The following is a 26,009-nucleotide window of genomic DNA, read 5'->3' on the forward strand; positions in this document are numbered from 1 at the left end:
CATGTTTTAACTGCTACCATGCGTTTGATTTTCAATGGGGGTGGTTTTATTCCAGGAAACTACAAATCTTTCAAAAAAAAGTGCCTGTAGTAGCGATGGAGCAATCATAAAATGATTCAACAGGAAAACATTCAAAGGTACATAAACGGGGAGTTTATTTTGAAATATTCAAGAGATGATTGAAACACAACAGACTATTTACAATCAAGGGGACAAACATCAGTTGCGTTAACAAAAAGATGTGTCAGGTTAGTTGTGTGCAAGATCCGACTATGAGCGTTCGGCCTCGGTTTGGACCTCATGTTCACTTATATACAATGAAAACGTGGGTGCAAACAGTTATAGATATTCAAAAATGCTATGCAAGATAAAGCATTTTGCTGCCTGATGACAATAAAACCAACGATGGTTCAGGAACTCTGTACGTCTCGTGGATGTGGCATCTCACCGAATCTGAAAAACAATGCAAAACAGTCTGAAAACATGTCATGAATCCAACCAAAAGCATATTCACTTCAGTAGACCCACAACATTGCCATGATTTATTTGTCCTGACATTTGGACATCCAGGCTGGAACACATTAGTTTTTGGTTTTGGTTAGGGCCGTGTCATGATCATATACGCCAAGATCACAGAGCTTCTTTCATATGGTTCTACTACTAAACATGTGGTTGCAGGAAATTTGAGAGACTTTCACTCAAACATGACCATTTCAGTGTCAAGACATTCAATTTAAGGCCGTTAGTGGAAAATATACTCACTGTGTATTTGTCCCATTTCTTTTCGGGGTCATAAGGCTCCCAACGGCTGGCAGGGAAGATGTGTTTGTTTTTTTCATACCAGCTCCTCAGCACCACTTTTCCTGCATGAGACTGGACAAAGAACCACAAAGAGCTTTGAATTTAGCCGAAGCTCTATCAAAGGTGACTGGCTTCCATGCAGTTTCAATCATTTTAAGAGTCAATGTGCATGTTCACCAAGAAACATTGTGTTTCCATGTTGCTACTAGGGAAAATTTGTTACTGGTTGTTCAAGGTTTGTGGTAAGACACTTAATAATGTGTAAAAAATATATATATATCCTGGAGCACATATGATAATTTGTTTCCGTTTACGATAATCATATCAAATTTCACATTCACCTGTCCCAAAACATCACATTTACACGCAAGTCTCTTCCTTTAAACTTCTGTGGTTCTTGCCCAGAATATAGACCAGACATTATGCTGACATTATTACCTCATCTTTCTCGACTGTGGCATCGTTCACCAGCCGAATGTCATCGTGCACATCAAAATTGAAAAGGGGCCCTGAAGAAAAAGAGGAAGGTCTCAATTCAGCACCAAAAACAAAGATACAACACACAAATAACAGGCTAATGCTAAATATAATCAGTGTTATCTTTATATTATAAAATATCAAGAGGACAGTCATGCGTGAAATACAGAAGCCACATGGGAACCTGTTGAACTAAATGTGGTAGAGGAAGTAGGAACTTACCACTTTTGCCTCTAGCCTTTGTCACGATGAAATCATAGAAACTGTGGTGCTGAAAGAAAAGCAGATTTTAAGTAAGTGAGAGATTTGTTTTGAAAGGGCAAATGAACTATAAAAATTATAGTTTTATTACTGTGATTTATTACCACCTGTCTTTGGTAATCAGGGAAACACTTCCTAATATGCCCGTAAAACATTGTAAAGCAGTTTACGCTGTAAAACCTGTATGTTCCTGTCACAAAATCTGTAATTTAAGAGATGTACATTCTTGCACAGAATAAAAGTGCATTGTAAACAATGACACATGTTGCAATGATTTAAAAGAGACCTAATTGGTCTTACAAATGAGGTGATTTATAAAAGTATTAACATTTACAGCTTTGTTGAGGGAAACTTTACTCACATGTGGGATTATCAAATCCTCTTTAATGTACATTAGATGCTCCACTCCTGCTGATCTGAAGGACACAAACAGGCTTTAAGACAAAAAGCCCTCACTGCCTTGATTTTGTCCATTGAGTTTTCACTTAATACCAGCACACTTGAAATTTATATTCATCACTGATATTCTGAGAAAAACCTGAACTCAATTCTGAAGAAAACTAACATGTTTTTGTAAATGTGTATCACTATCTGAAAATAGAGGAGATTCACTATCTCCTATGTAGTAAATCTAAGATTTTTTATTTAATTTTTTTTATAGCAGGTGACAATGAATGCATTTACCTCAGCTCACTGAAGTCTTTTCTCAAAACTTCCAGGGCCCTTTGGAGAAACTGCTGAATTGTGTTGCCTTTCTTCATCTACATGGGCACATACACACATATTATAGTATAGTATATTAAACTGAGTTGAGCACATTTTTACAATACAGAACATGTAACAATGTAACATTTCGGGCATGCAGTTTTTTTTAATTAGAAAATCTGATAACCTGTTCTGTACCTTGACAGTTTTTCGATGCCCTGAGCCATCCCAGTAGCTGAAAGTGATTTCAATTTCTTCACCTAAAAAAAAGGATTAAAAAAACAAAGATAGGTTGAAGAACAGGTTTGTAGACTGTAGACTAAACAAGTTGAAATGAATAAAGGGATAAGTCAACAGATTCAGCTGCACTCTTGGCCAGGTTCAGATATATCAAACAAAAGGTAATCTCCATAACAGCACATGCGATCTTAATATCTTACTTTTGATCTTCTCTTGTTTTCTTTCCCACTCCTGCCGGAGTTCCTCTCTTAAACGATTCTCTTCTTCCTGAAACACATTTTACTCACAATTACACATACAAAACATTGTATTCACAAGCTTTTTGGTACATTATTCCGAAATAAACTTTTTTTTCCCCACATGTGTATAGCTGCTAAATTTTGCCCATTTCAGAGTACACTAACATACAGACACTTGTGGAGTCTTTAAAACTGTTCTTTAAAAATGGACAGCATTATGTGATTGCAAAATAAAAATGATTTCAACATTTTTATTTTTAAGGGCATATCAAAGAATCTCATATATATATACTGAAGATAAAGCTCATACATACACACACATACATAGAGTGCTAATTCCTCTCAAGGATCATCTAGTCACTTATTTCACAATCTCTTAAAAATTCTGTTTTTCATTTCTGAAACCAAGCCAAAGCTTTTCACCTATATAGTTAATATATATTCACAGGATAAATGCAAACAAGACCTTCGTGACAAATTACATGTACCGGTAATCTGGCAGATCTAAGGATCTTAACAGTTGACACGCCTGCTTGGAAACTGACTGGAAATGAGCCAAAGTAGAACAAAACAAAACAACGCAAACCATAATTCTTGTGGCAGTTGACAAATTTGGTATGCAGCTTTGTGATAAAGCTCAGGCTGATGTGTCAATGTGCAAAACACTGCTCAGAGGAGGCTTGTGCTAAAGGTGCAGTAAGCGATTTTTGAAAAACGCTGTTGAAAAGTGGATCGGATCAGCACCAAAACACACTTGTAGCAAATAAGCAGTAAGGGGCGCATACACTCATGATGGAGGAGGAGAGAGAGCTCAGTGCACAAGACAGACGTTAGCAGAACGACTACAGAAAGAGAGAGAGAGATGGCAGAGAAAATACAAAAAGAGGAAAAGGCCAGTGGAATATAACCTTAAAAAGAAGGGTTACGATCAGGACCCGCGTTAATATCGGAGAAGCTTTCCAGCGCTGGAGAGACCTTAAGGAGCGGGAAGTCCTGAAAACGGACACCGAGGTTGCTTTATTTCTTCTTGATACATGAATAACATTGGTTTTCCTTTGTTTCACAGAACTAACATATGCTGTTCTCTGCTTGAATATACTCGTGTTTCATCGTTTGATTATTTAAATGAACACCCGCCAAATGCAGTGAATTTCAGCAGTAGCTTGTAACGCAGTCACTCCTCCTAGTCACTTTGGCAGGGTTGAATTTTATATATATAATATATACATACAATTGTAGTATTTAAAAAATCCATCTGAAATAATAAACTGCAATAGTGTTGTCAAAAATATCGATTTTCAAAACATACACTCACCTAAAGGATTATTAGGAACACCATACTAATACTGTGTTTGACCCCCTTTCGCCTTCAGAACTGCCTTAATTCTATGTGGCATTGATTCAACAAGGTGTTGAAATCATTCTTTAGAAATGTTGGCCCATATTGATAGAATAGCATCTTGCAGTTGATGGAGATTTGTGGGATGCACATCCAGGGCACGAAGCTCCCGTTCCACCACATCCCAAAGATGCTCTATTGGGTTGAGATCTGGTGACTGTGGGGGCCATTTTAGTACAGTGAACTCATTGTCATGTTCAAGAAACCAATTTGAAATGATTCAAGCTTTGTGACATGGTGCATTATCCTGCTGGAAATAGCCATCAGAGGATGGGTACATGGTGGTCATAAAGGGATGGACATGGTCAAAATCAATGCTCAGGTAGGCCGTGGCATTTAAACGATGCCCAATTGGCACTAAGGGGCCTAAAGTGTGCCAAGAAAATATCCCCCACACCATTACACCACCACCACCAGCCTGCACAGTGGTAACAAGGCATGATGGATCCATGTTCTCATTCTGTTTACGCCAAATTCTGACTCTACCATCTGAATGTCTCAACAGAAATCGAGACTCATCAGACCAGGCAACATTTTTCCAGTCTTCAACTGTCCAATTTTGGTGAGCTTGTGCAAATTGTAGCCTCTTTTTCCTATTTGTAGTGGAGATGAGTGGTACCCGGTGGGGTCTTCTGCTGTTGTAGCCCATCCGCCTCAAGGTTGTGCGTGTTGTGGCTTCACAAATGCTTTGCTGCATACCTCGGTTGTAATGAGTGGTTATTTCAGTCAAAGTTGCTCTTCTATCAGCTTGAATCAGTCGGCCCATTCTCCTCTGACCTCTAGCATCAACAAGGCATTTTCGCCCACAGGACTGCAACATACTGGATGTTTTTCCCTTTTCACACCATTCTTTGTAAACCCTAGAAATGGTTGTGCGTGAAAATCCCAGTAACTGAGCAGATTGTGAAATACTCAGACCGGCCCGTCTGGCACCAACAACCATGCCACGCTCAAAATTGCTTAAATCACCTTTCTTTCCCATTCTGACATTCAGTTTGGAGTTCAGGAGATTGTCTTGACCAGGACCACACCCCTAAATGCATTGAAGCAACTGCCATGTGATTGGTTGATTAGATAATTGCATTAATGAGAAATTGAACAGGTGTTCCTAATAATCCTTTAGGTGAGTGTAGATACTGAAATATCTAAAAATGCTTCCAATACACATTTTCCACAAAAGAGATACACGATACCAGCTGCGCTTTGTCACTCTCTCATCTCTCTGACAGCGAGGGACTGTACTGTACATAGCTGTACAGGGTGGGGTTGAACCCTGTAAAACTGCATTCAGATCCTTAAATGAGGCAGTTGGGACAGACAGTCCACGCTCTTTGACAAAGGACAAAAAAGCAGGAAAATATACGGCACACCTACCATGACCCGGTTTTACAATTTATTATACTTGTCAAAACGAAAATAGGAACTCCACTACGTCTCTCTTTACATTTATTTTGTCCCGTTGTCGGCTTCAGCTAAGAAAAGAAATAGTTCGCCCCACACGTCCAAAATTCTTAGCACACTTTAGATAAACTTCCGCAATGAGTGCAGGCTCTTTGGTGGAGCTCTGCTTTGAATGAAGTTCCATCGTGACAAATTAATGGACTACTTGCGGAGTGACACGAAGACAAAAAACGTTGACAGCGGTGAGCGGTTTTACATGATTTGCATGATTTACAGAGCATCCTTTTCAGGTCGGAAAAGCCGGATTTCCGGATTTATTCAGAAGAATCACACCCCTGCTGAATGCAAAAGCAACTATCTTTATGCAACAAAAAAAGATATATCTCGTCTGTTAGTTGAATATAAAGCTGTGCATGTGAATTAATATTTTAATACCTCTCTGTCCCTATCTGGCAGGAAACTGGTGTCCACATCTGGGTTTTTCCCTAGTTTTTTCTTTTTTACAGGTATGCCTGTTAAAGACAATGACAAAAAAAAAAAATCACAATTTTATTAGTGTTAAAAATAAATAACACATTTAGAAAAATGTATAATAAAAAAAACTAAATGAATGGAATCAATCTATTAAACTTACACTATAAAATGCACTTTTACTTAGTAGTACAACTTTAAACTGCTGGTTAGAAATTAAGAATATCGTTATTATGTGCTGTTTTTAATCTATGCAGTAATGTTGTGTAGAACTTTGTTCCAATTCTGTGGAAAAGTGCCAAGTAAAATGCCATACATATCTCCTCCTCAATTTCCTCTTCCTCCTCTTCTTCCTCCTCCTCCTCTTCCTCCTCTCCTTCTTCAGGATTGAAGGATAAACTGGCAATCTTCCTTTTCTGCTCTTCCTTTCTTTTCTTCTCCTTCTGCTTCTCCAGTTTCCTACAAGAAGAGACCAAACATGAAGCTTTAAAACCAAACCTCACACAGAATTTAAGGGAAAAAAGAAACAAAGAAAAAGCAGGATGCCTGGAGGGCGCAATGCAAGGATCTACAAAAACATGATTTCATTCATTCATATTGAGAAAAAGACACCAAGTAGGAGATATGCAAAGTTCAAATAACTGAAAAGGCCTTACAGCTGTAGCTCTTTTGACTGCTCCTTCTTGGCAAGCTGTTTCTCTCGTTCTTTGACCAGAGCTTCCTGCTTTGCTTTCATGTCATTAAGAGTCACCAGACCTGCAAAGAACAACATCCTTCACTCACAAAGTGATTTAATACATAAATTAAGCCTGTATGCTTAAATTAAATAATTCCGAAGGAGGTTGTACTTTATGGATAAGGTTGCCAAATTCAGATGGGACATGTAACAAAAGTAAAGACTTTGCAGTCTTGTGACAATCTTATGATAATCAAATGTGACCCTGGACCATAAAACCAGTCACAAGTCGCACGGGTATATTTGTGGCAATAGCCAACAATACACTGTATTGGTCAAAATTATTGATTTTTCTTTTATGGCAAAAATCATTAGGATATTAAGATCATGTTCCATGAAGATTTTTTCGTAAATTTCCTACCGTAAATATATAAAACATTTATTTTTGTGAGTGAATGCAGCACAATAGAAAACATAAATGGACAACTTTAAAGTTGATTTTCTCAATGTTTTGATTTTGTTGTACCCTCAGATTCCAGATTTTCAAATAGTTGTATCTCGGCCAAATATTGTCTTATCCTAACAAACCATACATCAATGGAAAGCTTATTTATTCAGCTTTCATATGATGTATAAATCTCAATTTGAAAAAATTGACCCATGTGACTGGTTTTGTGGTCCAGGGTCACAAATGACAGCCCTACTCATAACACAACTCTAACACTTTCTGATTAACTACAAGAAAGAAAAAAACATTACAGAAGTATTTCAGAATCATAACAAGTCATTCCATTTTTAATGCTCACTTACCAACAGTGCTGGATTTGAGCTCTTGCTCCACAGCGTCATAATGAGCGGAGAACTTTTTATCAATGTTGGACTTCACCATGTTGTCCTAGAAAGGAGAAGGTGAAGTTCAGTTAGGGGAGATGTTTTACAAAGTATGAGCAGTGTAGATTTATTTGAGCTGCACATAAAGATTGTTGTAATGATTGTATATAAAAAATATAACAATAAAAATAAAAATAAAATAAAAAATCTACAATCATTATAGTTCTACGATGCTTAAAGATCAGTAGTTTACACACTGTGGTCCCAAAATAGTGTTTTATCATTTGAACCTTGCTTGAAAGGTGTGTTTTAAAAATGTGTTATACTTTTTAAGCATAGGATTTAAAAAAAAAAAAGTGTGGAAAAGTGTCCAAAGGGTGTCCAAGTGGCACAATATATACAACCATGTGAACAAATTAATATAATTTTACACGCACATGATTTTAGTAAACTAGTGAACAAGTGAATTTTTGGTGAAATTTATGAAGATTCATACTCTGTGTTGATGTACCCTCTACAAAGTACTAGGCTACTAATTCATGGTCCATATATATATCTATATATACCGATTTTGCATGTTTTCCTACTTACAAAGCATGTAGAGGTCTGTAATTTTTATCATAGGTACACTTCAACTGTGAGAGACCAAAAATCCAGAAAATCCCATTGTATGATTTTTAAATAATTAATTTGCATTTTATTGCATGACATAAGTATTTGATCACCTACCAACCAGTAAGAATTCCAGCTCTCACAGACCTGTTAGTTTTTCTTTAAGAAGCCCTCCTGTTCTCCACTCATTACCTGCATTAACTGCACCTGTTTGAACTTGTTATCTGTATAAAAGACACCTCTCCACACACACAATCAAACAGACTCCAACCTCTCCACAATGGCCAAGACCAGAGAGCTGTGTAAGGACGTCAGGGATAAAATTGTAGACCTGCACAAGGCTGGGATGGGCTACAGGACAATAGACAAGCAGCTTGGTGAGAAGGCAACAACTGTTGGCGCAATTATTAGAAAATGGAAGTAGTTCAAGATGACGGTCAATCTCCCTCGGTCTGGGGCACCATGCAAGATCTCACCTCGTGGGGCATCAATGATCATGAGGAAGGTGAGGGATCAGCCCAGAACTACACGGCAGGACCTGGTCAATGACCTGAAGAGAGCTGGGACCACAGTCTCAAAGAAAACCATTAGTAACACACTACGCCGTCATGGATTAAAAACCTGCAGCGCATGCAAGGTCCCCCTGCTCAAGCCAGCGCATGTCCAGGCCCATCTGAAGTTTGCCAATGACCATCTGGATGATCCAGAGGAGGAATGGGAGAAGGTCATGTGGTCTGATGAGACAAAAATAGAGCTTTTTGGTCTAAACTCCACTCGCCGAGTTTGGAGGAAGAAGAAGGATGAGTACAACCCCAAGAACACCATCCCAACCGTGAAGCATGGAGGTGGAAACATCATTCTTTGGGGATGCTTTTCTGCAAAGGGGACAGGACGACTGCACCGTATTGAGGGGTGGATGGATGGGGCCATGTATCGCGAGATCTTGGCCAACAACCTCCTTCCCTCAGTAAGAGCACTGAAGATGGGCCGTGGCTGGGTCTTCCAGCATGACAACGACCCGAAACACACAGCCAGGGAAATTAAGGCCATGTCCACACTATATTTCTCTGTTTTGGCCTCCCGTCCACACTGAGACGGCGTTTTTATTAATGAAAATGACGCCTTTTTTGAAAACGCACTCCAAAGAGGATACATTTGAAAACGCCGTTTTCGCGTTGTAGTGTGGACTGTGAAACCGGTGGTATTTAAAAACGATGACGTAAATTTAGTCATGTGACGCATATTGTCCCAATAGATATTCATGTTTATTACCAGTATTGTACCTGTTATGTTCTATTCACTTTCACACTGCTGCTAAAAATATTCTACATTGCACACTCTTCATAATAATAATTCGTTACATTTATGTAGCGCTTTTCATATCACAGTCCTACAAAGATGACAGAATTTACTCACATTTGTTGTCCTGTGGCAATACATGAGAGCAGTTGCGTTTTAGACCAAACATATGGTGACTGCGTGCGACCTGGACCGCATCAGTGAATGGTGAGATATTTTACTAAATGAAATTATCCTGTCAGAAGAATTGTGCAATAACTTCATTATATATTTTTCCATCTGAATCATATCAGTGATCTTTTGTGGAGTTTTACGCATGCGCAGTACGGTGAATTTAGCGTTTTCAGGCGTTTTAAAAAGTTTCTCATCCACACTGAAACGTCCGAATACGCTAGTGTGGACAGAGAGCGTTTATAAACGAAAACGCCGTTTTCAAATGTATCCGGATTAATGTAGACGTAGCCTAAGGAGTGGCTCCGTAAGAAGCATCTCAAGGTCCTGGAGTGGCCTAGCCAGTCTCCAGACCTGAACCCAACAGAAAATCTTTGGAGGGAGCTGAAAGTCCGTATTGCCCAGCGACAGCTCCGAAACCTGAAGGATCTGGAGAAGGTCTGTATGGAGGAGTGGGCCAAAATCCCTTCTGCAGTGAGTGCAAACCTGGTCAAGAACTACAGGAAACGTATGATCTCTGTAATTGCAAACAAAGGTTTCTGTACCACATATTAAGTTCTGCTTTTCTGATGTATCAAATACTTATGTCATGCAATAAAATGCTAATTAATTCCTTAATCATACAATGTGATTTTCTGGATTTTTGTTTTAGATTCCGTCACTCACAGTTGAAGAGTACCTATCATAACAATTACAGACTTCTACATGCTTTGTGGGAAAACCTGCAAAATCGGCAGTGTATCAAATACTTGTTCTCCCCACTGTATACATGTATGCATGTATATATACAGACAGTATCTCACAAAAGTGAGTAGATTTTAGAGTAGTCAATGTGCTGCTTGTATAGCTGTATATATTTACTGTCCTCTGAAAATAACTCAACATACAGCCATTATTGTCAAAATAGCTGGCAACAAAAGTGAGTGAAACATGTCAAAACTGTGTCCAAAGTGTCAATATTTTGTGTGAGCACCATTGTTATCTAGCACTGCCTTAATCCTCCTGGCCATGGACTTCACTAGAGCTGCACAGGTTGTTGCTAGGATCCTCTTCCACTCCATAATGACATCACGGAGCTGCTGGCTGTTAGACACATGGCGCTTCACCTTCCGCTTGAGGATGCCCCACAGGTGCTCAATAGGGTTCAGGTCTGGAGACATACTTGGCCACTCCATCACCTTCACCTTCAGCTTCCTCAGCAAGGCAGTTGTCATCTTGGAGGTGTGTTTGGGGTCGTTATCATGCCGTTCGGCCCAGTTTCTGAAGGGAGGGCATCATGTTCTGCTTTTGAATGTCACAGTACATGTTGGAATCCATGTTTCCCCTCAATGAAGCGCAGCTGCCCAGTACCAGCAGCACTCATGCAGCCCCAGACCATGATGCTACTGCTACCACCACCATGCTTGACTGTAGGCAAGACACAATTTTCTTGGTACTCCTCACCAGGGCATCGCCACACATGCTGGACACCATCTGAGCCAAACAAGTTTATCTTAGTCTCATCAGACCACAGGACATGGTTCCAGTAATTCATGCTCTTGGACAGGTTGAGGTTCAGCAAACTGTTTGCGGGCTTTCTTGTGAGCCAGCTTCAGAAGAGGCTTCCTTCTGGGACGACGGCCATGCAAACCGACTTGTTGCAGTGTGCGCCTTATGGTCTGAGCACTGACAAGCTGACCTTCCGCTTCAGCAACCTCTAAAGCAATGCTGGCAGCGCTCATGCGTCTGTTTTTTGAAGCCAGCTTATGCACCTGACACACAGCACGAGGACTCGACTTCTTTGATTGACCCTTGCGAGGCCTGTTCTGAGTGGAACCCGTCTTGGAAAACCTCTGTATGACCCTGGCATGTACAGTAACTCAATTTCAGGGTGTTACCAATCTTCTTATAGCCTAGGCCATCCATCTTTGTGGAGAGTAACAATTCTAATTCTCAAATCCTTAGAGAGTTCTTTGCCATGAGGAGCCATGTTGCACATCCAGTGGTCAGTATGAGAGAACTGTACTTAAAGGACAAATTTTAACTGCTCTAATACAAGATACACAAATTTGTATGGTTCTGTCAAGCAGACAAAAACATGAAAATGATGAATAGGGTTGGTTAAACGATGTATTTTGACAATAATGGCTGTGTGTTGAGTTATTTTCAGAGGACAGTAAATATATACTGATATACAAGCAGCACATTGACTACTCTAAAATCTATCCAAGTTTCATTTCTATAGTATTGTCCCTTGAGAAGATATACTAAAATGTTTGCTGTAATGTGAGGGGTGTACTCACTTTTGTTTTGTGAGATACTGTATAGCCTATATATATATATATATATGTGGATCACGTGTGTGTGTGTAGGCTACTATTTCATGTATATCACACGTGTGTGTTTGTATGTGTAATATATATATCTATATATATCAGCCTAGTACTTCTTGTAGAAGGTACGTCAACAAAGACTATGAGTCTTCATAAATTTCATCAAAAACTCACTTGTTCATTAGTTTATTAAAGTCATGTTCATGCATGCATGCATATATATATATGCGCATTATATATATATATATATATATATATATATATATATATATATATATATATATATATATATATATATACACACACACACACACACACACACACACACACACATACCATGAATATCCTATATAACTGGATAACGTTACTATATACATTCCACACACTTTTGAGCTTGCATCTATTTATTGGAGGCATATAGTGAGGACAGGCTGAATGGCCAGTGTGTTTATGTTTGTGTTTGTTATTCGGTTTCGGGCTCACTTGCCTCTGCAATCTTCTGTTTCAGCTGCTCGAGCTGTTCTCGCTCTCTTTCTCTCTTCTTCATGAGCTGCATCGCTCTCCCCGCTTCACTTGCCGCTCCTTTATACTGCGCCATTGCGACTCTTTTACAAGATACTCAGAAAAAGAAATGAAACCACTGAAAAAGCGAGACAACTACTGAATTCAGTGAATAAACAAACGAGAAACTTCTCGAATAAAGCACAAGCGTTTGTGGGTAATAAACGCAGTACTGCTTCCGGTTGATGCGCGAATTAACTGCATTCCAAAGTAAAAGTCTGAAACATGCTTGCCTAAAAACGTGCATAAAATACATTTATTATCAATGCATTATTATTATTATTTGTATTGCTGTTGATGATAACAATTATAGTTGTATTATATGTTATGTATGATTCATGTTCATACTAAAATATTTATTTTATTTTTAATGTACAAATCACTTTTCAAATAGTATCAATAATGTATTTTACATAGAAATTCAACAATAAGTATACAAACAAATGAGGTTGATTTAAATATTCCCCCCAAAATCTAATATGTTATTAGTTATTGTTTATATTTTTTATTAAATTAATTATTAAATTAAGATTTTTTTTATTTTTTTTTTAGATAAACTTTTATGCAACTCGTGAACATGGGCGGACACTTTAATAAACAAAAGCCCGTGTTGAGAATCGAGTGATTCTGCAATCGATTCTCAGCCCTGGATTGAGTGAGGGGTGATTTGGATGGAGATGAAGGCGGTGGTGTCCTGTGCCGGGCTTTTGCTTCTATTTGCGTGGCTTTCTCCAAGCCAAGCCCTTTATTTCCACATCGGAGAGACGGAGAAGAAATGTTTTATAGAAGAAATACCCGATGAAACCATGGTGATCGGTACGTCCATTGTCCAATCGGCTCTCTGTGATCGGTTAGCTTTGTCGGCTAGCTGATTCATCCATCTGGATTTATCAGTAGAAACATTCACTTTTTGTCTCATTTAACACACTCAACCTGAAGACAGCTGATATGAAATCAGATTTTAGTTATGGATGTGATTATCTGCATACATCTGTCCAAATGAAACAGGGCTTTGAGTAGATCAGTATGTTCAAGGATGTGGCAGGTGCAGCATCCTGGTACCTGAGATACAGGTGTAACCAGTTCCTTTCTGCCAGCAGCTACAGCCTGGATTTATTGCTTGTTTATAGTAATCAGAAATAACAGTTATGATGACAGGAGACAATGCATGTATATTTGATCTATGATATCCATAATGCATAATGAAATAATAATAAGATCCTGTTGCTCTAACAATTATGTTTGTCAGTTTTTTTGTGATGCAAATGAACATTCTGTGTTGGGTTTTATTTGTGTGTTTTTTCTTTCTTTTTTTCAGGAAGATACAGAACACAGCTGTGGGACAAACAGGCTGGCTCTTTTCTCCCGTCCACCCCTGGTTTAGGCATGCACGTGGAAATCAAAGATCCGGATACTAATGTAGCCTGTTTTTGTTTATACTCTACATTTCAAACATGTCTGCTACATAACAATGAATAGGGTTATATTTGGCAACTTTACACAAATGCAGATGCCAGTATATTTCTGTGAAATCACATTCTCTCATCGTTTGTTTCAGATCATTCTGTCCCGTCAGTATGGATCAGATGGACGTTTCACCTTCACGTCCCACACACCAGGCGAGCATCAGATCTGCCTTCACTCCAACTCCACCAAGATGGCACTGTTTGCTGGTGGAAAACTGGTAAGACTGTATAAACTGACAGAGCAGCAGATAAATATAGAGATCAGTTTAAGTGCTGAACACAAAAGAAGATAATTTGAAGAATGTCGGTAACCAAACAGTTGATGGACCCCATTGACTTTCATAGTTAAAGGGATAGTTCACTTTGAAATTAATTTTTGGTATGTTTTAGCTTACCTCAAGGGCATCCAAGATGTAGGTGTCTTTTTTTCCGCAGTAGTTTCAATTTTGATATTTTTAGGTCAAACCGTTCTTGTCTGTCAGTCATATAATGCAGGTCTATGGTCACTGTCTCAAAGAGCATGCACAGAGTCCAAATTAAAACAATTCCCCATCGTCCAAATTAAAACAATTCCCCATCGTAAGTACACATTGATGGCCTAAGACACGAAACGAGCGGTTTGTGTGAGAAAACGAACAGTATTTATATCGTTTTTACCTCTTATACACAGCCATGTCGAAGTGATCTGATCTGACGTGTACGCAGACTGGTGCATAGATATATACACTAGATGTCGCCTTGTCTACGGCAGTTCATTGGAACAAATGTCTTTAAGGCGACATCTAGTGTGTATATATCTATGCACCAGTCTGCGTACACGTCAGATCAGATCACTTCGACGTGGCTGTGTATAAGAGGTAAAAACGATATAAATACTGTTCGTTTTCTCACACAAACCGCTCGTTTCGTGTCTTAGGCCATCAATGTGTACTTACGATGGGGAATTGTTTAATTTGGACGATGGGGAATTGTTTTAATTTGGACTCTGTGCTTGTGTTTTGAGACAGTGACCATCGACCTGCATTATATGACTGACAGACAAGAACGGTTTGACCTAAAAATATCAAAATTGAAACTACTGCGGAAAAAAAGACACCTACATCTTGGATGCCCTTGAGGTAAGCTAAAACATACCAAAAATTAATTTCAAAGTGAACTATCCCTTTAAAAAAAAAAAAAAATACTATGGAAGTCAATTTTCTGTTTGGTTACCGACATTCTTCAAAATATCTTCTTTTATGTTCAGCAGAAGAAAGAAATTCATACAGGTTTGGAACAACTTTAGGGCGGAAAAAAACCCTATATTTATTCAGATTTTGTCATTTTAATTAATAATTTTGAGTAATAAGCTGTCCAATATGCAATCTCTGTATTTAATAAATTACATCCAGTAATATTAATGTCAAATACATTGTTATTTTAGTATTATTTATATACTATTATAGTATTTATTCCTATTTTGACATTTTAATTAATATTTTTGAGAAATAAGCTGTTCAAGATGCAGTTTCTATATTTAATAAATCACATCCAGTAATATTTGTCAAATACAGTGTTATTTTAGAATTATTTATATACTATTATAGTATTTTATTATATTTTGAAATCTTAATTAATAGTTTTGAGTAATGAGCTGTCCAATGTGCAGTCTCTATATTTAATAAATTGCATCTGTTAATATTTGACAAATGCAGTGTTATTTTTGTATTATTTATATACTATTATAGTATTTATTCATATTTTGACATTTTAATTAATGTAATAAGCTGTCCAATATGCAATTTCTATATTTAATAAATTACATTAGGTAATGCTTGTATGTCAAATACAGTGTTATTTTAGTATTAGTTATATACTTTGATAGTATTTATTATATTTTAATAATTTGCTTTAATTTATGCTGTATATTTTTAGTTTATGTTCAAGTTTTAGTAATTTTGTTGTGCTTTGTATGTGTTTTTTTATTACTATGGTATATTATATTATACTATATATATATATATATATATATATATATATATATATATATATATATATATATATATATATATATCTTTAATTTATTTTTATTTCTGTTTTAGTCATTTTAGTACTTCAATTATTATTATTTTATATCCGTTCAGTTTCAGTTCTAATTTTTGTTTTATGTTTTAATTTATCTAATATTTCATCTAATAGTTTTATTTGATTTCAGCTTTGGTTCAGTTAAGGTTTGATTTGATTCTGATTTTGAATAGTTTTACTTAACAATAACAACACTGGTCAAATACAATATAAATATGGATCATTTTCAAGTTTTGAGATTACTTCTAGATATGAGAAAGTCGTTAATTTCAATATAATACAGTAAAAGTTACTGAACATTAACATGTGAAACCATGCTGTCTTACAGAGAGTCCACTTGGAGATTCAGGTCGGTGAGCACACCAACAACTACCCCGAGATCGCAGCCAAAGACAAACTGAGCGAGCTGCAGCTGAGGGTCCGACAGCTCCTGGACCAGGTGGAACAGATCCAGAAAGAGCAGAACTACCAGCGGGTGAGTTTGAGCTGCAGAAACTAGTTTTGGTTAATGGTACAGTAGGGTTCTGTAGGCTGACTGGCCAATTAAACTTAGATTTCCACAACCGCTGGAAGCAGGTGCAGGCTCAAGATGTGTAATATTATTTTGGGCATCTGTCTTGTTGATATTAGTACTGTATCTAAGGCTGTTTACACCTGGTATTAAGATGTTTTGGTCGATCGTATCAAAAGTAGACGAGGGAGACACATTCCCATTTACACCTGGTGTTTTAATCTGGCTCTTTTGTCCACTTTCAACCACTTCTGTCCTGATTTCTTCAAGGTAAGGGTCTATGGATGGGCTTTTTTCAGCTAGTTACCAAGGCAACATTTCTCATTTTCTCAACTTCCTAAAACTCATCCATTGTAGGCCCTGTCCCAAATGGCATACTTCATATGTACTTTCGGTCTTGTGGACTTACAATGGCTGCCGCGTGCGCGTGTTTGTTAAGTCCGTGAGACTGTAGGGTGTCCCATTTGTAATTTTAGGTCTCAGAAAGGTGCTCGCGAGCTATGTGGTCGATTTGCTCCCTTGATGCGCACTTTTGCCGAGCCCGCACTGATGCTTCTTCCCGACAGTCAAAGCGGCGTTACGTCACGAAAGTGCGGACTCAGAGGAAGACCATGAGTGCTTAGGGTGCCATTTGGGACAGGGCCCTTGTCTTGAGTTTTCCTCTGGGAACGAACACGTCACAATATTCCTTTTTTAAATAATTTTGCCTACCCAAAAAAAGGGGGTGAGGCCTGGTTGTGTTGCGTTAGTAGTGTGTTGAATCTCACAGTTATGGTAAGAGGTGTAACATTTCTGAAACACGCGCAAAGCGGTTGACCAATCACAACGCACTGGTCTGGCCGACCAATCAGAGCACATTGTGCTTTTCAGAAGGAGGGGCTTCACAGAGACAGGAACTAAACAGAGCGTTACAGAAAGGCTGAGAAGAGAGGTGCTGCAACAATGTCAAATATGTGAAAATTGTCAAGACTTTGTAAAAGGGCATAATATGGCCTCTAATAAAAACTATAATAGTATCTCAATTATACTAAAATAACACTGGTATCTAGTTGTCAATGTTAAATCATATAGTATACATATAGGTTGTATTGCACTTACAAGAAGTTGTGTTTCCACAGTATCGTGAGGAGCGTTTCCGTATGACAAGCGAGAGCACAAACCAGCGCGTTCTGTGGTGGTCTATCGCTCAGACCATCATCCTCATCATCACTGGCATCTGGCAAATGAGACATCTCAAGAGCTTCTTCGAGGCCAAAAAGCTGGTGTGAAAAGCAGAAAGCATTTCAAAGACACTAACCCTTTTATTGCCGTTTGGTTTCTCAAGCATGGAAATACTCAGTGATTCATTTCAATATTTTCTTTTTAAACTCCGTTCGGTCCAACATTATCTTCGGCAGAGCTTTGAATTAAGTCTTAAACATGCAGAATATTAACAAACCCCTTAATTCGGCTCTATACCCGATAAACCATTTATCATAAATGAATCATACATGTCTAGAATGGTGTTCAAATTACTAAAAAGTGTGATATGAAAATTTTAAAGTGATGATCATTATGGGTGCATGGAAACTACTGTTGACCTTAGGTTGCATTACTGATAAATGTGAAGAATCAAGTCAGCTAATCATTTAAGCATTTCTAAACATTTTTAATATGTATATATTGAGGTGTATTGAAGATTTTGGTAAATTTGTGGCTTTATTTTCATGTTCTATCTGCTCTAAACAACCTCTAACTGGTTTGATGTTCATGATCATGAGGGGAAATGATTCAAACAAATTGATTGTATCTTACGTAGTAGCTGTTTAGACCAAACATCAAATCCATATTTTAGGGATTTTATTTCTTTTAGAGACTTACAAAATGTGATTTTTGTTGTTGTTGTATTTCTCGGTGTTCTTTTCCATGCTTTATTTATTTACTGCATTGACCAATATATTGATCAATATAATTCCAGTAGCTACAATGAGCAGGAATGTCTGTAATTTAATGAAAACTTTTGGTTTTCTGGGTTCTTATTCGATTTCAAGACTATATGTTGTTTATAGGGTATTTGGACATTTTTGTACTGGCTTCTTAAAAGTACCAATTTATAAAAACACTGGTTTGCATGACACACAATGGCAAAATCCTCCATGCAATGTGAAAAGTTGAAGGTAGTCTCAAGTGTCATTCAAGCTTTGTAATAAACTATATAGCTGTGCACACAGTGTGCATGCACATACTTAACTGTATGCTTGGTACTCAGTTACATGCATTCATAAACATTGTCTTTGTTTGTATTTTAGTTGGGTTTTTAATGTTTTTCGAATTAAAGGTTTTAAATTGACATATTTTTGGTCTTCATGAATGAGTGGCATAATGCATTTCACTATTATAGGATAAAAAAAAAAATGTTTTATATATAAATATACATACACTACCATTTAAAATGTATGTGTCAGTAAGATTTTTTTAAACTAAACTTTTATTCAGCAAGGATGCATTAATTTGATCAAACATGGCAGTAAATGCATTTACAAAATATTTCGGTTTCAAAATAAATGCTGTTCATTTTAATTTTCTTTTTATCAAAGAATCACGACCATTCTTGTTTATCACGGTTTGTACAAAAGTATTAAGCAGCACCACAGTTTTCAACATTAAGAAATATTTCTTGAGCAGCAAATCAGCATATGAGAATGATTTCTGAAGGATCATGACGTGAGTAATGATGTTGAAAATTCAGCTTTGCCATCATAGGGATAAATGTCATTGTTTAATATATTAAAATAGAAAATGGTTATAAAGTGTAATAATATTTCACAATTTTAGTTTTTACTGTATTTTTGATCAAATAAATGCAGCCTTGGTGAGTGACTTTTCAAAAACATTTTAAAAAATCTAAATTTGTACACACACACACACAATACATAAAAGAACAAAAAAAATACTAAAGTTATCTATATATGCCATACAAACCATTTCATTTTCTCTTATTTTATTGCTCAACTCACCTAAATCAAAGAAATATCTACAATTCAACTATCTACTGACAAGATACAAGATGTTATTTTGTCACACTTATCAGAAAAAAGGATGCTATAATTTCTGTTTTGGCTTTTCACAACTGACCACAAACAGTGAACCCATTAGTTTGACACACTGTATTAATCCAAAAAAAAAAAAAAATTGATGTGATTATCCTCTATACAAGCATCTAAGAATCAGAACAATCTCTCTCTTGCATAGTAAATTGCCTCAGACCCTCAGCGTCTTCAAAACTCCATAAAACAGTCCGTCTCTGCATCGATCTCATCGCACACATTCCAATGTTCTGTCCTGAAACCAATCTGGCTTGTTGATCAGTGCTAAATTCAACACCAGTGTTTAGGGTGACATGAATTACTATATGAATAACATAACATAACAACACTACACACACGCGGCAGTCCCCGACACATCTCACTGACAGCTTTCACAGCAACAAGTGGATACAGAAGCAATACCATAAATGTGCTATTCATATCATTTACATTTATGATTTCAAACAAAACAAATAGACACACTAGAAAATATACCTACACACTTCTAGGAACAAAAAGATATACTATTGTTTTAATTGGATGTTAAAATGAGTTACAACTGATAACGTCTAATCTGGCTGAAATGTCAGAAATAACACATCTACAATTGGCACAACAAAACTGAGCATGTGCTGACCCTGTATCTGCTAAAAATAATCGCAAAACCAAGGCTAAGAATTTGACAAAGGGGTGGAGGACAGTTCTGGAGATCTTTAGATAATAAAAACACCTTCAGGAAGTAAATTTAGTATTCCAGTTATTAAATTGCACCTCTTTAGCCACAGAAGACCAGGTCAGCAGCATTAGTTAAGACATATTAAAGGCCCTTGACTGGTGAATGGTGAGCCCAGTCATTGGGGAAAAAGCCCAAGAGGTCCCACGTTTAGTTCAGTAACCTTTTTTTTTCTCCCCGCGTCATTCAATGCTCTGTGACGGTGAGCCGGTCCATTTTCCTGGCTGCTTCCTCACATACGACCTTTGGCTTTTTCTCTGGACTGGGGCTCGGGGTGTTGGGGTATTCTCTGGTGCCGAAAATAGTGCTGCCGACGCGTATGTTGGTGGAGCCGACCTCGATCTAAATGGAGAAACATTTCAAACGGATATTAAATTGATCAAAAACAACTGCAATAACGTTAAGTGCCCCATTATGCTATTTTAAAGGATCATAATTTTGTTTTGTGAAGTCTACATCCATTCAAGTAAAAAAACACACTTTCTCATAATATACATTGCACATCACCTCATTTCTCACAGTGTCTGAAACAGTTCAATAAAGATCTAGTGTCTTTAAACCAGATGTCTTCAACCCTGCTCCTGGAGACCCACTGCCCTGCAAAGATTATATCCAACCTGCTTCAGCTTGAGATTTTCAAGTTATCTTGAAGAGCTTGATTAGGTCTGGTTTAGGTGTGTTTTATTAGGGTTGGAGATAAACTTTGCAGGACAGTGGGTCCCCAGGAGCAGGGTTGAAGACATCTGCTCTAAACCCCTCCTTTCCAAGAGCCTACTCTGCTCTGATTGGTCAGATGGGCCAGTCTGTTGTGATCGATCTAATGCTTGCAGAGAGTGTCAGAAATGAAACCACCATTACCATATCGGAATTTCAGCTCTGGATCTTCTTCAACACTTGATACGGACAGTAACGATGGCGTCAGTTTTATTGGCGTCGGTATCATTTCCAGTGCGAGTCCTCGTCCTTTGGAAGTGCGTGAAAAGTGGATGTGCAGCGCTGAAAACAGCGTCTTCTCAACATGTTGACACCATGAACCAAACTCTTCCAGCCTCATCTACAACTGCTCTTTTCGGGTCAACGCTGACGTTGTTCGCGGGCAGCCAATGAAGACCATAGGCTGGCTTTAAGCGCATTTATTACAAACCTACGTGATGACGCATTTCAGGCAGTTAAACTCGGTTCTTTCTTTTGGGAGACAATAACTCTATTTATCATGCACTTTGATCTTTGAAACTCTGCAGACCTTTCCCATTCACTAACAGCTACATTACTATCCTGAAAGGCATAATAGGGGCACTTTAACACTGATAGCACATACAACTGAAGAGTATTTTGAAAGAAAGCAACACCTACCGCATGTTCAAAGTCATTAGACATGCCCATACTGAGTTCAATCTGCTCCACTGGGATCTTCAGACCCTCACAAACTTCAGCACGATGTTTCAACAGCTTCTACATTCAACATACACACATTCATTTACATTTTGCATACTATGTTGTAACATTCTTTTAGCATGTTGCTAAATTGTTTTTCGTAATCAAGATGCAAGTTGATTTTGCTGATAAACTTCATACGCCACAATTTTTTTGCAAATAAATGTGGTTCTTTTTAATCAGCTTCCTATTCATCAAAGAATTCATATTTTCAACATTGATGGCAATAAAAATATTTCTTGAGCACCAAATCAGCATATTGGAATGATTTCTGAAGGAAAATGCAATACTGAAGACTGGAAGAATAATGCTGAAAATTCAGCTTTGCCATCACATAAATAAGTTGCATTTTAAAAATACATTAAAACAGATTTTAAATTATAATAATGTTTCACAATATTACTGTTTTTTACTATATTTTTTATCTAATAAATGCAGCCTTGGTGAGCCTAAGAGACTTTTTGAAAAACTTTTGAATGGTACACTCTTAAAAATAAAGCTTACAAAAGGTGTTTTTTGCAGCAATGCCATAAAATAACCATTTTTAGGTTTCCTAAAGAAGCTTGCAATGCAAAGGTTCTTTAGATGGTAAAGGTTCTTCATGGAACCACTGATTCCAATACAGAACCTTTGTTTTAAATGGTAACTCTCGCCAAAATGCAACCTAAGGTCTTTTTGTTAATCTACTCGAGGCAAACTTTAGTTTAAAAGCATAATTAGAATGAAAACGCCACTTTTAAGTTTGACCGTATTTTCGTTTTAGGTTAAATGCCTTGTGAATGGGAGTGAATGGGGCACTTTTATGATAGCATCAAAAATCACTATTTTTAAAACACTAAGAAGGTTCGACACAACATGAAACTTTGCTCGAAGTATCACCAGGGGCTCTACACATGAACTCCAGCATTGACAACATTGTTTGTGTACAAAGAGTTTACTAAAAAAGAACGATTTTGAACAACTCACTGTGTTTCCATCCGCCGGCATTTTGTCAATCAAAAATAGTCAATCTCCATAACAGGGAGGAGAGTAAAGATGGAAAGCTCCTAAAGCTTAGTTCAATATAAATTCACGAATAATTTGTTGTTTTCTCGTTAGTGAAAATCAATATTAATCTTGTATTTGAAAAAGGATCCTCATATAAGAAACAATACTAAAATTCAGTCAGTTCATTCGCATTCGGAAATCGACTATTTTTGACTGTCGAAATACCGGCGGACACAGATACAGTGAGTTGTTCAAAATCTTTCTTTTTAGTAAACTCTGTGTACACAAATAATGTTCTCAATGCTCGAGTTCATGTGTAGAGCCCGTGGTGATACTTCGAGCAAAGTTTCATGTTATATCGAGCCTCCTTAGTGTTTTAAAAATAGTGATTTTTGATGCTATCATAAAAGTGCCCCATTCACTCCCACTCACAAGGCATTTTAACCTAAAACGAAAATACGGTCAAACTTAAAAGTGCCGTTTCCATTCTAATTATGCTTTTAAACGAAAGTTTACCTCGGGTAGATTAACAAAAAGAGCCTAGGTTGCATTTTGGCGAAGAGTTACCCTTTCAGAGTGTAGTGTATGTTTAAAAGTATCCGAGATCTGACCCAGCTGATCTGACGCACCTGGAAGTCGGGGTTGGGGCCTTCACTGAGGTCGTAACCGTAACGGCCGATCGTCATGAGCCCGGCGAAGTCAAGAGCAGAACACTGAGATACGGCGTGCTTTACCATGTTTACAGTCTCATCAGGTGGCAGGCCATGTTTACCTGATAAAAAAACATCCAAGAGAGACTATCATGCTGAGGTTTCAGAAAAACAGTTATCTGATACACTGAGAAAAGATTGCATAATGCTTAAGTGTTTTTGTTAGACATGCGCCCACTGTGACACTGCAACTATCATCCTGTCCGAAAGTGAATTATCAAACAACATCTGGACCTTTGATGTTGACCGGCTTTTTTGACAACATCCCATAACAAATCTGGACCCCACTATGATGCTCCCAACTGTGAATCAATAAATTTGACAAACAAAGAGCATCTAATAAAATACAAAGCATCTCAAGTGACTTCATGACATTTAAACACATTTACTAGTGTATTTTAATAATGAACATGGAAGTTGCTTGAGTGACATTTAGAAGGAAAAAAAAAATGGCTTGAGCAATAATGTAAAATTAAAATGTATGAGATCTGACACTCAAAATCGCTCAAATCATTATAAATAGGCTAAATACTGCATGCAGATTTCTATAATAGAGTTTTTAAAATGTTCAGAGCTGATGTTAATAGGAAACAAACAATTATTTGGGCGCAGAACACTCACTTTCCTCTCCGCTGGTGTTGATCTGAATCATAATCTTTAACCTCTGTGTATTGGCAGCTCTCATTTTTTGCCACGAGCTGTTGACTTTTTCCGCCAGTTTCACAGAGTCGATCGTCTCTATCATATACAGGTTTGGGACTCCTGTGATTGAATTCAATGAATGTGGGTTACATCAGAATTAAAAACAAATAACCTATACATGTCTGATGCAATCACTATGGATTAACTGTAAATCTAGGCAGTAAATGACACTCATATTTTTAAGTCAAGCTAAATGCAAATCAAAGTTGACTTTAGTAGAGTTGCTTTGCTCACCCAGGAGTTTGTTGACATTATTCTTTTGCAGATGACCGATAAAATGCCATTTTATTTCAGGACATGACAACACAACCTACAAAGAAGTTTTAGATTGATCAAGACATATGATCAAAAACAACTAAACAAATACATTCAAATTTGCCTGACTACATACCTGGGGATGGGAAGCTTTCTCAACAAGTTCATTTACCTGCAGAAAAGGGGATATTTCATATGAAAAAAAAAAATAGGCAAATGCAGTCTTGCATGCATACTTAATTATTTACTCACATAATTCTCTCCAAAGTTTCGTTGTCCATGTTTGTAAGCCTCCACCACCATCTCCGGTGGTTTAGTCTTACTAACTGCAACTAGCCGAGGGGCTATACATGGTAACGTCTGGAATAGAAACATAAAATACTGTCACTTGTTTATAATAGAGCAGTGTCGGAAATAAAGTTTTTTATTAAGGGACAATATTTGCCCCACTAGAATTACATTTTTGGTGCAATTTTTGCTTTAACCACATAAAAGCAAAGTATGCTGTCCATTTATGTCAAATGCGTCGAATTAATAAATAGTTACAATCTGAAAAATAAATGCTCTGCTAAAAATGGCATTAAATATTTAAATAATTCGATAGGCCTACAGCATTATAAAATTTAATATATTAAATGTTAATTAAGGATGATAAAAAAATGTATATATATATATATATATTATATTATATTATATATATACAAAAATAGATATTTTTTGGCAGCAGTACTATTGTAAAATGTCAAAATAGTTCATTAATTATTGTTAGTTAATATACATAGATTACATACAGAATTATAGACGCAAAAATAACAGAATTTGCTTAAATAAATATGGTATGTGCATTAAATTAATACAATAATATACAACTTTCACTCAACTGTTCTTCGTCATAATGATTTTGATACTAATTTAACCATCAACCACTAAAAATGTGCATGTTAATATTTGCTCCTTGTGTATTTAGTGACATTTTTAATGTAAGGATGTAATATATTACACACTTTAAAGTGCATGTAATTGACTCGTGAGCGTATCATACAGATTTCATTTGCGCGTGACTGCTTCAGGAATTTCATGCAACATGCATTCAATCTCTCACACACAAAATGTCCTTCTCCTTGGGAAGAAGTTACACGCTACTCGAATGTTATACTGTCATTCTGAACACGCTACGATCCATTTACACATATTGGGTCAAAAAAATTATAAGTTATTCCCTACATAATTAGCTGTCAATCATTGCTCGTTACTATATGGAGCTCGAAGTGTGTAAAGGTTGAACAGATTACATAACGGTCATAACAACACGAGGAGCACGAGGAGATAATATGATTTTATGGTATTGCAAAAGGATATTGTTGTTTCATGTCTTGCTCAAAGGAAACCGATGAAAACTGACCTTCGGGCGACGGGAAACCGCTTGATTCACCCGGTCCACCACCGCCTGCAATTTATTCCCAACCTCCTCCGACATCACTACTCTCCACATAGCCTCAATGCGCGTACATCTCATACATCAGCCACGTGACGTCACGGACTATTCCGGTCAACATTCTTACAAAATAAAAGTCCTGCATCTGCGGCTTTCTAAATAAAATAAAAAGTCACAGGTCTGAAAACTAA

At 37.2% G+C, this 26,009-nt stretch overlaps 3 protein-coding genes across 3 annotated transcripts; 1 reads left to right on the top strand and 2 right to left on the bottom strand.

Moving 5' to 3' along the window:
- Positions 1-130: 130 nt before the first annotated feature.
- On the bottom strand, positions 131-12,636 carry fam50a (family with sequence similarity 50 member A). The gene is made up of 13 exons (XM_082146253.1): positions 12,383-12,636; positions 7,481-7,565; positions 6,651-6,750; positions 6,311-6,453; positions 5,959-6,035; positions 2,685-2,751; positions 2,443-2,504; positions 2,224-2,300; positions 1,901-1,955; positions 1,501-1,549; positions 1,240-1,310; positions 763-873; positions 131-453 (listed from the first exon to the last, which is right to left on the bottom strand). The coding sequence occupies exons 1-13, from the start codon at positions 12,491-12,493 to the stop codon at positions 445-447; spliced, it is 1,017 nt and encodes a 338-aa protein (XP_082002379.1). The 5' UTR covers positions 12,494-12,636; the 3' UTR covers positions 131-444.
- A 445-nt stretch (positions 12,637-13,081) lies between these two features.
- tmed4 (transmembrane p24 trafficking protein 4) lies at positions 13,082-18,828 on the top strand. Its single transcript, XM_082146284.1, has 5 exons — positions 13,082-13,272; positions 13,775-13,875; positions 14,015-14,140; positions 16,315-16,461; positions 17,616-18,828. Exons 1-5 carry the CDS (start codon positions 13,128-13,130, stop codon positions 17,763-17,765), a joined length of 669 nt encoding a protein of 222 aa, XP_082002410.1. The 5' UTR covers positions 13,082-13,127; the 3' UTR covers positions 17,766-18,828.
- A 632-nt stretch (positions 18,829-19,460) lies between these two features.
- On the bottom strand, positions 19,461-25,935 carry plpbp (pyridoxal phosphate binding protein). The gene is made up of 8 exons (XM_082146267.1): positions 25,786-25,935; positions 24,636-24,743; positions 24,520-24,555; positions 24,363-24,438; positions 24,048-24,188; positions 23,346-23,488; positions 21,649-21,747; positions 19,461-20,637 (listed from the first exon to the last, which is right to left on the bottom strand). The coding sequence occupies exons 1-8, from the start codon at positions 25,897-25,899 to the stop codon at positions 20,482-20,484; spliced, it is 873 nt and encodes a 290-aa protein (XP_082002393.1). The 5' UTR covers positions 25,900-25,935; the 3' UTR covers positions 19,461-20,481.
- Positions 25,936-26,009: the final 74 nt, after the last annotated feature.

The sequence above is a fragment of the Leuciscus leuciscus genome (genome assembly GCF_965113295.1).
Source record: "Leuciscus leuciscus genome assembly, chromosome: 18".
NCBI lineage: Eukaryota > Metazoa > Chordata > Actinopteri > Cypriniformes > Leuciscidae > Leuciscus > Leuciscus leuciscus.

Bases quoted from the DNA above. Each gene is read 5' to 3' on its own strand.
- fam50a (XM_082146253.1), bottom strand. From the start codon at position 12,493: ATGGCGCAGTATAAAGGAGCGGCAAGTGAAGCGGGGAGAGCGATGCAG. The intron at 6,036-6,310 runs GTATGGCATTTT...TGTCTTTAACAG, and splicing joins GGAAATTGAGGAGGAGATAT to GCATACCTGTAAAAAAGAAA. The intron at 1,550-1,900 runs GTGAGTAAAGTT...CTTTTCTTTCAG, and splicing joins AGGATTTGATAATCCCACAT to CACCACAGTTTCTATGATTT.
- tmed4 (XM_082146284.1), top strand. From the start codon at position 13,128: ATGGAGATGAAGGCGGTGGTGTCCTGTGCCGGGCTTTTGCTTCTATTT. The intron at 13,273-13,774 runs GTACGTCCATTG...TCTTTTTTTCAG, and splicing joins CGATGAAACCATGGTGATCG to GAAGATACAGAACACAGCTG. The intron at 13,876-14,014 runs GTAGCCTGTTTT...CGTTTGTTTCAG, and splicing joins TCAAAGATCCGGATACTAAT to ATCATTCTGTCCCGTCAGTA.
- plpbp (XM_082146267.1), bottom strand. From the start codon at position 25,899: ATGAGATGTACGCGCATTGAGGCTATGTGGAGAGTAGTGATGTCGGAG. The intron at 24,744-25,785 runs GTCAGTTTTCAT...TTTCTATTCCAG, and splicing joins CGGTTTCCCGTCGCCCGAAG to ACGTTACCATGTATAGCCCC. The intron at 21,748-23,345 runs GTGCGTCAGATC...TGTTGAATGTAG, and splicing joins GCCCCAACCCCGACTTCCAG to AAGCTGTTGAAACATCGTGC.